At 46.1% G+C, this 11,713-nt stretch overlaps 1 protein-coding gene across 1 annotated transcript in view; it reads left to right on the top strand.

The window, feature by feature from the left end:
• The first annotated feature begins 11,458 nt into the window (after positions 1-11,458).
• BDP1 (B double prime 1, subunit of RNA polymerase III transcription initiation factor IIIB) overlaps positions 11,459-11,713 on the top strand; it is a 97,834-nt gene continuing 97,579 nt past the window's right edge. Inside the window, exon 1 of the mRNA XM_038765481.1 lies at positions 11,459-11,591. Coding sequence (XP_038621409.1) covers positions 11,461-11,591 — 131 coding nt within the window. The 5' untranslated portion in view covers positions 11,459-11,460. The remainder of the gene's footprint in view (positions 11,592-11,713) is intronic.

The raw sequence follows: 11,713 nt of genomic DNA, 5'->3' as shown, positions 1-11,713 counted from the left end.
GACGTCGCAGGCCCGAGCGAACGTTCGGCCGTGCGCCGGCGCGTGCGCGGTGGCTGGAGTGCGTGACGTCACAGGTCCCGTCCCCCCCCCCCCTCCGGCCGACGTTCGGCCGTGCGCAGGCGCCCTCGGGGCAGCGGTGGCGCATGCGCAGTGGCAGCCGTAGGGCCCTAAGGCACGAGGCCCTTTGTCATCGTGGCTGTGGAGAGGGGCGACGACCCCCCCCCCCCCAACCACCGCCACCCACTCCTCAGTTCGGAGGAAAAAGAGCAAAAGAAAGGGAAAAAAAAGACCTTTGGAGTCAGGGGTCATGGGTTCGAATCCCGCCTCTGCCAACTGGGTGGCTTTGGGCAAGTCACTTCACTTCTCTGGGCCTCAGTTCCCTCATCTGTACAATGGGGATGAAGACTGTGAGCCCCCCCTGGGACAACCTGATCACCTTGTAACCTCCCCAGCGCTTAGAACAGTGCTCTGCACGTAGTAAGCGCTGAATAAATGCCGTCATTGTTATTATTATTAAATCCCGGCTCTGCCAATTGTCAGCTGGGTGACTTTGGGCAAGTCACTTCACTTCTCTGGGCCTCAGTTCCCTCGTCTGTACAATGGGGATGAAGAGTGTGAGCCCCCCGTGGGACCACCTGATCACCTTGTAACCTCCCCAGCGCTTAGAACAGTGCTCTGCACATAGTAAGCGCTGAATAAATGCCATCATTATTATCGTTCTTAAATCCCACCACTGCCAATTGTCAGCTTTGTGACTTTGGGCGAGTCACTTCACTGGGCCTCAATTCCCTCATCTGTAAAATGGGGATGAAGACCGTGAGCCCCATGAGGGACAGCCTGCTCACCCTCTAACCTCCCCAGCACTTAGAACAGTGCTTTGCACATAGTAAGTGCTTAACAAATACCATCATTATTATTATTATTTGAATCCCGCCTCTGCCAATTATCAGCTGTGTGACTTTGGGCAAGTCACAACTTCTCTGGGCCTCAGTTCCCTCATCTGTAAAACGGGGATTTTTTTTAATGGCATTTATTAAGCGCTTACTATGTGCAAGGCACTGTTCTAAGCGCTGGGGAGGTTACAAGGTGATCAGGTTGTCCCGCGTGGGGCTCACAGTCTTCATCCCCATTTTACAGATGAAGGAACTGAGGCCCAGAGAAGTGAAGGGACTTGTCCAAAGTCACACAGTTGACAAGTGGCGGAGTCAGGATTTGAACCCATGACCTCTGACGCCAAATCCCGGGCTTTTTCCATTGAGCCACACTGCTTCTCTGTAAGGGTTAAGACTGTAAGGATTAAGGATTAAGACTGTAAGCCCCCTGTGGGGCAACCTGATCTCCTTGTAACCTCCCCAGCGCTTAGAACAGTGCTTTGCACAGAGTAAGCACTTAATAAATGCCATCATTATTATTATTATTAAAAGGGGCAAAAAAGGGCAGGCCCAAGAGTAAAGTTGTGTATGAGGGGGGGATTAGCCCAGTCTTAAGGGAGAGGCCCTTCCTAACAAGAAGCAGCGTGGCTCAGTGGAAAGAGCCCAGGCTTGGGAGTCAGAGGTCATGGGTTCTAATCCCGGCTCTGCCAACTGTCAGCTGTGTGACTTTGGGCAAGTCACTTCACTTCTCTGGGCCTCAGTTCCCTCATCTGGAAAATGGGGATTAAAGACCGTGAGCCCCACGGGGGACAACCTGATCGTATCTCCCCCAGTGCTTCGAACAGTGCTTGGCACATAGTAAGCGCTTAACAAAAACCATTGTTGTTAAAGGGCAGCCTTCACTAGCTGAGCCGGGCCATCCTTCTTCCCTTCCTAATGTTCCGTGTGTTAATGGCAGGCCCGACAATGCCCGGAAATATTTTCCCCCTAACCAAATTGAGAGAACGGGGTTGATATTTGCTGATAGTCAAGGGGCCGAGTATATGGATAATGGATACTGTGTATTTAGAGACGGAGGACTTGGATTAATTCATTCATTCAATCGTATTTATTAAGCGTTTACTATGTGCAGAGCATTCATCCATCCATTTAATCGTATTTATTGAGTGCTTACTGTGTGCAGAGCACTGTACTGAGCGCTTGGAAAGTACAATTCAGCGACAAATAGAGACAATCCCTGCCCACAACAGGCTCCCAGTCTAGAAGGGGGGAGGACAGGCGTTGTGTATATATCTGTAATTAATTCTATTTATCTTGATGGTACTGACACCTGTCTACTTGTTTTGTTTTGCTGTCTGTCCCCCCCTTCTAGACTGGGAGCCCGTTGGATAGGGACCGTCTCTATATGTTGCTGAAGTGTACTTTCCATTCATTCATTCAATTGTATTTATTGAGCACTTACTGTGTGCAGAGCACTGTACTAAGCACCTGGAAAGTACAATTTAGCAACATATACAGTCCCTACCCAACAACGGGCTCATAGTCTAAGCTTAGTACAGTGAGCGTTCAGCAAGTATGAATGAATGAATGAAAACAAGTAAACAGGCATCAATGGCCTCAATATAAATAGAATTATAGATAGATGCTGATCATTAATATAAATAAATAAAATTACAAATATGTACATGTATACACAAGTGCTGTCGGGGGGGTAGTAGAGCTAAGGGAGCCAGTCGGGGCGATGGGGAAGGGAGGGGGAGCAGAGGAAAAGGGGCTTAATCTGGGAAGACCTCCTGGAGGAGGTGAGCCTTCAGTACTCTAGTACAGGTTACTGGAGACCCCCGGCATAATTCGACGACATCCTGAGCACCATCTTCTGGAATTTGGCAGATTTTGAGCACTCCTGGAGCACTTCCCTGGAGAGACGGCTGACTCTCCAACTGCTGGGCTGCTTCACCGTTCCTCTTCAGGTCAGTGTGAATGAAGTCTGCTGTGTTGTTCATTCAATCATCTTTATTGAGCGCTTACTATGTGCAGAGCACCGTACTAAGCGCTTGGGAAATACAAGTCGGCACAAGACGGTCCCTATCCAACAACAGGCTCACAGTCTAGAGGGGGGAGACAGACAACAAAACGAAACATGTAGACGGGTGACAAAACGTAGACAGGTGATGTGTTGTCCATCCAAGCTGCAGAAATTGGTGGCAGGAATCACGATGCGGGGTGACTAGGTGCCAAAAATGAAAGAAAGGACATAATAGTGTGGTTCCGTACCAAAGCCAGACAGGACAGACCAGCTGGAAACCAGGTGTCTGAACATCCTATCCATCAGGCAAGAGTCGGTTTGGGACATGTTGAACTTGAAGTGGCTGAGGGACATCCATATAGGGATGTCCTGAAGGCAGGAGAGATGAGTGATTGCAGAAAAGAAAAGAGGTCATTCATTCATTCATTCATTCAATCGTATTTATTGAGCGCTTACTGTGTGCAGAGCACTGTACTAAGCACTTGGGAAGTACACGTTGGCAACATCTAGAGACGGTCCCTACCCAACAGTGGGCTCACAGTCTAGAAGGGGGAGACAGAGAACAAGACAAATTAACAAAATAAAATGAATAGAATAAATATGTACAAATAAAATAGAGTAATAAATACGTACAAACATATATACAGGTGCTGTGGGGAGGGGAAGGAGGTAAGGCGGGGGGGATGTGGAGGGAGAGGAGGGTGGGGAGGTGGAGGAGTCATTCATTCAATTGTAGTTATTGAGCACTTACTGTGTGCAGAGCACTGTACTAAGCACTTGGAAAGTACAATTTAGCAACGAAGAGAGACAATCTCTGTCCACACCGGGCTTACAGTCTAGAAGGGGGGAGACAGACATCAAAACAAGTAACAGGCATCATTACATAGAATTATAAATATATATATATATAATATATATATAATTATAAATAGAATTATAGATATACATGCACATCAAGTAAACAGGCATCGATATAAATAAGTAGAATTATAGATATGTACGTATCCATCCAAGTGCTGCGGGGCGGGGAGAGGGAAGTAGGGAAGAGGGAGTGAGTACGGGCGACGCGGAGGGTAGAGAGAGCTGAGGAAAACGGGGGCTTAGTCTGGGAAGGCCTCTGGGAGGAGATGACTTTGGACAAGTCACTTAAATTCTCTGTGCCTCAGTTACCTCATCTGTAAAATGGGGTTGAATACTGTGAGCCCCACGAGGGACAACCTGATCACCTTGTATCCTCCCCAGCGCTTAGAACAGTGCTTTGTTCATAGTAAGCGCTTAACAAATGCCATCATTTTTATTATTATTATTATTAGATGAGCCTTCAGTAGGGTTTTGAACGGGGGGAGTGTGACTGTTAGAGGGCTAGTGAGGTCGGTTTGGGCGTCACCCAGGTAGAGGTCATAGTGGACGCCGTGGGAGCGGATGAGCTCTTCAAGGGAATAAATGTAGATTGTGAATAGAAGACCCAGAACTGAGACTTGGGGGGCACCCTCAGAGGGTGGGAGGCAGAGAACATATAACTGATTATTCAATCGATCGGTATTTGTTGAGCACTCACTGTGGACCTGTATATATGTATATATGTTTGTACATATTTGTTACTCTATTTATTTATTTATTTATTTCTTTATTTTACTTGTACATATCTATTCTATTTATTTTATTTTGTTAGTATGTTTGGTTTTGTTCTCTGTCTCCCCCTTTTAGACTGTGAGCCCACTGTTGGGTTGGGACCGTCTCTATATGTTGCCAACTTGGACTTCCCAAGCGCTTAGTACAGTGCTCTGCACACAGTAAGCACTCAATAAATACGATTGTTGATGATGATGATGATGATGATGTGGACAGTGCTCTGCACTGTACTAAGCATTTGGGAAGGTATAGAGTTTTTTTTTTGTTCACCAAATCCCAAAACAGTTCTAGGGAATGTTTGCTGAAGCTTGAGGTGGGGAAAAGCAAGGCAAAGGCGGTTATTTCTTGAAGACCAAACAATAATGCTTGCCCTGAAGTACAAAAAACCCTCCAAAGTGCCTGAGATGAGGGCAACAATTCTATAATTTTGATTTTCCATCCTCAAATCAAACAGCGCCAACAGGTCTTGTCGCCATTAATCTCGTAATAACTGCATTTTAAATTACTCAATCCCTCTCCCTGTCCATCCACTGCAACTTTCCATTCCTAGTAAGCACGTTGTCTCTCAAATCTCTATGAAATTTGCAGCAATAATTGTGTGTGTGTGTGTTCATACGCACTACAGGCAACTGAAGCGCTTAGTACAGTGCTCGGCACACAGTAAGCACTCAGTAAATACGATTGAATGAATGAATGAATGAGAAAGGGAATCAAGGCCCAATACTGATACAGAGTCCCTGAATAAAAATGCAATTAACAGGTCCTAAACTGACCAGTCAAAGCGCTAAGCTTTTTCCTAAAGACTGTGGAGATGGCTTTGATTAATTTGTTTGTCCCCCTGTAGATGGTAAATTTCATAAGGGCTGGGATCATGGTGCACAGGGATGGTGTCTAACCATCTCTGTTTTATTATATGTTCCCAAGTAGAACATTATTGAATGCTCTGCACACAATAAGCAATCAGTAAATACCATTGATTGACAGATCGGTGATTGGACCCACATGGGGCTCCCAGTCTAAGAGGGAGGCGGAGCGGGGATTATTTCTATTTATTTTATTTTGTTAGTATGTTTGGTTTTGTTCTCTGTCTCCCCCTTTTAGACTGTGAGCCCACTGTTGGGTAGGGACTGTCTTTCGATGTTGCCAACTTGTACTTCCCAAGCGCTTAGTACAGTGCTCTGCACATAGTAAGCGCTCAATAAATACGATTGATGATGATGATTTCCCCATTTTACGTGTGAAGAAACAGTCACAGAGAAGTTGTAGCCTTGCCCAAGGTCACACACAACAAGCAAGTTGCAGGGCTGGGATCGAAAACCAGGACTCCTGACTCCGAGGCCTGTCATTTTTTTTTTTGTTTAACTAGACCACAGTGCTCAAGCAGAGAAGAGAAGCAGCGTGGCTCAGTGGAAAGAGCCCGGGCTTTGGAGTCAGAGGTCATGGGTTCAAATCCCGGCTCCGCCAATTGTCAGCTGTGTGACTGTGCAAGTCACTTAACTTCTCTGTGCCTCAGTTACCTCCTCTGTAAAATGGGGATGAAGACTGTGAGCCCCCCGTGGGACAACCTGATCACCTTGTAAACTCCCCAGCGCTTAGAACAGTGCTTTGCACGTAGTAAGCGCTTAATAAATGCCATTATTATTATTAGTGGAAATAAGCGCTTAATAAATGCCATTATTATTATTAGTGGAAAGAGCAGAGGACCTGGGTTCCAATACTTACTCTGCCACTGAATTCATCTTGTTGGTGCTGTTCAAAAGTTAACCCTGGCCAAAGAGGGGTGATTGAGATGACAATAGTTTCATTGAATATTTTACTTTTGTAAGCTAAAATTATAGGAATCTCTAAGGGTGCCACTTTTTTCTTGAGTGCAAAAAACCCTGGAATGTTTTTCGTTCCGTTATTTCAATCCAACTTGTCTTCCCCCTCACCCCCAACCCTATCGCCATCCCAATTTTCTTTTGGGCCAGCAAGGCATGCCAAAAGATAAAAGGCCAGTACACCCTATTTGCCTTGTGGTCAAAAGCAGCGTGGCTCAGTGGAAAGAGCCCGGGCTTTGGAGTCAGAGGTCATGGGTTCGAATCCTGGCTCCGCCACTTGATGGCATTTGCTAAGCGCTTACTACGTGCAAAGCACTGTTCTAAGCACTGGGGAGGTTACAGGGTGATCAGGTTGTCCCCTGTGGGGCTCACAGTCTTCATCCCCATTTTACAGATGAGGGAACTGAGGCCCAGAAAATAATAATAATAATGATGATGGTATTTGTTAAGCGCTTACTACGTGCAAAGCACTGTTCTAAGCGCTGGGGAGGTTACAGGGTGATCAGGTTGTCCCCTGTGGGGCTCACAGTCTTCATCCCCATTTTACAGATGAGGGAACTGAGGCCCAGAAAATAATAATAATAATGATGATGGTAGTTGTTAAGCGCTTACTACGTGCAAAGCACTGTTCTAAGCGCTGGGGAGGTTACAGGGTGATCAGGTTGTCCCCTGTGGGGCTCACAGTCTTCATCCCCATTTTACTGATGAGGGAACTGAGGCCCAGAGAAGTTAAGTGGCTTGCCCAAAGTCTCACAGCTAACAAGTGGCGGAGGCGGCATTAGAACCCATGACCTCTGACTTCCCAAGCCTGTTCTCTTTCCACTGAGCCATGCTGCTTCTCTATTATGATATTTATTATTATTATTATGTATTAATGATGTAATTCATTCATTCATTCATTCAATCGTATTTATTGAGCGCTTACTGTGTGCAGAGCACTGTACTAAGCGCTTGGAAAGTACATATAATATGCAATAATAATAACAACAATGGTATTTATTAAGCGTTTACTATATGCAGAGCACTATTCTAAGCACCGGGGGAAGATACAAGGTGATCAGGTTGTCCTCTGGGCCTCAGTGACCTCATCTGTAAAATGGGGATAATAATAATGATGGTATTTGTTAAGTGCTTACTATGTGCCAAGCACTGTTCTGAGCACGGGGAGGGGGGATACAAGGTGATCAGTCCGTTGTTGGGTAGGGACTGTCTCTGTATGTTGCCAACTTGTACTTCCCAAGCGCTTAGTACAGTGCTCTGCACACAGGAAGCGCTCAATAAATACGACTGAATGAATCACATTGGCCCCCATGGGGCTCACAGGCCTAATCCCCATTTTACAGATGAGGGAACTAAGGCCCAGAGAAGTGAAGTGACTTGCCCAAAGTCACACAGCAGACAGTGGGCGGAGCCGGGATTTGAACCCATGACCTCTGGCTCCAAAGCCCGAGCTCTTTCCGTATTATGAATGAATGAGTGAATGAACCAACGAATGACTGACTGACTGAATGAAGGAACGAGCGAATGAACACCGGCCGGCTTCCCTCCAGGGCCCGGATGTAGTTCATTCATTCATTCATTCATTCATTCATTCATTCATTCATTCATTCATTCGTATTTATTGAGCGCTTACTGTGTGCAGAGCACTGTACTAAGCGCTTGGGAAGTACAAGTTGGCAACATATAGAGACGGCCCCTACGCAACAGTGGCAGTCATTCATAATAATAATAATAATAATAATGATGGCCTTTGTTAAGCGCTTACTACAGCGTGGCTCAGTGGGAATCATCATCATCATCATCAATCGTATTTATTGAGCGCTTACTGTGTGCAGAGCACTGGACTAAGCGCTTGGGAAGTCCAAGTTGGCAACATATAGAGACAGTCCCTACCCAACAGTGGGCTCACAGTCTAGAAGGGGGAGACAGAGAACAAAACCAAACATATTAGCAAAATAAAATAAATAGAATAGACATGTACAAGTAAAATAAATAAATAGAGTAATAAATATGTACAAACATATATACATATATACAGGTGGTGTGGGGAGGGGAATAGCCCGGGCTTGGGAGCCAGAGGTCATGGGTTCGAATCCCGGCTCCGCCACTTGTCAGCGGTGTGACCTTGGGCAAGTCACTTCACTTCTCTGAGCCTCAGTTCCCTCATCCGTAAAATGGGGATTAAGACTGTGAGCCCCCCGTGGGACAACCTGATCACCTTGTCTCCCCCCCCAGCGCTTAGAACAGTGCTTCGCACACAGTGAGCGCTTAACAAATGCCATCATTATTATTTATTTATTACTGCGTTCGTTCGTTCGTTCTTTCATTCATTCATTCAGTCGGTCAGTCGTTCATTCATTCGTTCGTTCATTCATTCAGTCAGTCAAGGCGAGGACGGCGGCTCACCGCGCGCCTGCGCGGATGACCCCCTCCGCCCCCTCCCACTGCGCCTGCGCGGACGGCCCCCTCCGCCCCCCCCTCCAGCGCCTGCGCGGATGACCCCCTCCGCCCCCTCCCACTGCGCCTGCGCGGACGGCCCCCCCCCGCCCCCCCCACCGTCGCCTGCGCGGACGACCACCTCCGCCCCCCACCCCTCCGTGAGTGAGCGAACGAATGACTGACGGGGTGGCTGAATGAATGAATGAACGAGAGAACGAACACCGGCCGGCTTCCAGCTAGGGCCCGGATGTAGTTCATTCATTCATTCAGTCAGTCAGTCGGTCAATCATAATAATAATAATAATAATAATAAATAAATAAAATAAAATAAATAAAAATAATAAAATTATTTATTTATTTTACTTGTACATATCTATTCTATTTATTTTATTTTGTTAGTATGTTTGGTTTTGTTCTCTGTCTCCCCCTTTGAGACTGTGAGCCCACTGCTGGGTAGGGACTGTCTCTATATGTTACCAACTTGTACTTCCCAAGCGCTTAGTACAGTGCTCTGCACACAGTAAGCGCTCAATAAATATGATTGATGATGATGATAATAATGTCATTTGTTAAGCGCTTACTACGTTCGTTCATTCATTCATTCACTCATTCAGTCAGTCATTCGTTCGTTCATTCATTCACTCAGTCATAATAATAATAATAATAATAATAATAATAATAATAATAATGATGGCATTTGTTAGACGGTGAGCCCACTGTTGCGTAGGGACTGTCTCTAGATGTCACCAACTTGTACTTCCCAAGCGCTTAGTACAGTGCTCTGCACACAGTAAGCGCTCAATAAATATGATTGATGATGATGATGATGATAATAATAATAATGTCATTTGTTAAGCGCTTACTACGTTCGTTCATTCATTCATTCATTCAGTCATTCGTTCGTTCATTCATTCACTCAGTCATAATAATAATAATAATAATAATAATAATGGCATTTGTTAGACGGTGAGCCCACTGTTGGGTAGGGACTGTCTCTAGATGTCACCAACTTGTACTTCCCAAGCGCTTAGTACAGTGCTCTGCACACAGTAAGCGCTCAATAAATATGATTGATGATGATGATGATAATAATAATAATGTCATTTGTTAAGCGCTTACTACGTTCGTTCATTCATTCATTCATTCAGTCATTCGTTCATTCATTCACTCAGTCATAATAATAATAATAATAATAATAATAATAATAATAATAATAATAATGGCATTTGTTAGACGGTGAGCCCACTGTTGGGTAGGGACTGTCTCTATATGTTGCCAACTTGTACTTCCCAAGCGCTTAGTACAGTGCTCTGCACGCAGTAAGCGCTCAATAAATACGATTGATTGATTGATTTTGTTAAGCGCTTACTACGTTCGTTCATTCATTCAGTCAGTCAGTTGTTCGTTCATTCATTCATTCCTTCGTTCATTCATTCATTCAGTCAGTCATTCGTTCGTTCATTCATTCACTCAGTCATAATAATAATAATAATAATAATAATAATAATAATAATGGCATTTGTTAGACGGTGAGCCCACTGTTGGGTAGGGACTGTCTCTATATGTTGCCAACTTGTACTTCCTAAGCGCTTAGTCCAGTGCTCTGCACACAGTAACCGCTCAATAAATACGATTGATTGATTTTGTTAAGCGCTTACTACGTTCGTTCGTTCGTTCATTCAGTCAGTCACTCGTTCGTTCATTCATTCATTCCTTCGTTCATTCATTCATTCATTGTCATTCGTTCGTTCGTTCATTCACTCAGTCATAATAATAATAATAATAATAATAATAATGGCATTTGTTAGACGGTGAGCCCACTGTTGGGTAGGGACTGTCTCTATATGTTGCCAGCTTGTACTTCCCAAGGGCTTAGTCCAGTGCTCTGCACACAGTAACCGCTCAATAAATACGATTGATTGACTGCTAAGCGCTTACTACGTTCGTTCGTTCGTTCATTCATTGTCAGTCAGTCAGTCATTCGTTCATTCATTCATTCCTTCGTTCATTCATTCATTCATTCGTTCATTCATTCACTCAGTCATCATCATCATCATCATAATAATAATAATGGCATTTGTTAGACGGTGAGCCTCATTCGTTCGTTCATTCATTCACTCAGTCATAATAATAATAATAATAATGATAATGGCATTTGTTAGACGGTGAGCCCACTGTTGGGTAGGGACTGTCTCTATATGTTGCCAGCTTGTACTTCCCAAGGGCTTAGTCCAGTGCTCTGCACACAGTAACCGCTCAATAAATACGATTGATTGACTGCTAAGCGCTTACTACGTACGTTCGTTCGTTCATTCATTCATTCCTTCGTTCATTCAGTCATTCATTAGATCGTTCGTTCAGTCAGACAAGGCGAGGCGAGGACGGCGGCTCCCCGCGCGCCTGCGCGGGCGGCTCCCTCCGCCCGCCCCCCCCTCCGGCGCCTGCGCGGACGGGCCCGGGGGCGGGACGGGTCGCGGTGGGATGACGCGGGCCGCGTCGCGCGTCTGACGTGGCGGGCCCCGATTGGGCGAGGCGGGGCCGGGGGCGGGGCGCCGGGCCCGGCCGGGGAGCGCGCCATGAGGAAACGGCGGCGGCGGCGGCGGCTGTGGCGCCTGTCGGTCCTTTCTCCTCAGCCGCCGCCGCCATCATCATCATCATCATCATCGTCGTCATGTTCCGCCGGCCGCGACTCAGCGTGAAGCCCAATGTGCGAGCCGGGGGCGGCGGTCCCGCTCCCCTTCCTCCCCCTCCTCCTCCTCCTCCATCCGAACCCGGCCGGGACCCCAAGGCCGCCACGGCCCGGTAAGGCCCCCCGTCCCCGAAGCCGCGGGCCCTGCTTGGGTTCTGTTTTTTTTTTTTAATGGCATTTATTAATTGCTTGCCATGTGCAAATCACTGTTATAATAATAATAATAATAATAATA

The sequence above is a fragment of the Tachyglossus aculeatus genome, chromosome 23 (assembly GCF_015852505.1).
Source record: "Tachyglossus aculeatus isolate mTacAcu1 chromosome 23, mTacAcu1.pri, whole genome shotgun sequence".
NCBI classification, from domain to species: domain Eukaryota; kingdom Metazoa; phylum Chordata; class Mammalia; order Monotremata; family Tachyglossidae; genus Tachyglossus; species Tachyglossus aculeatus.
This window is presented reverse-complemented; position numbering and strand designations above follow the sequence as displayed.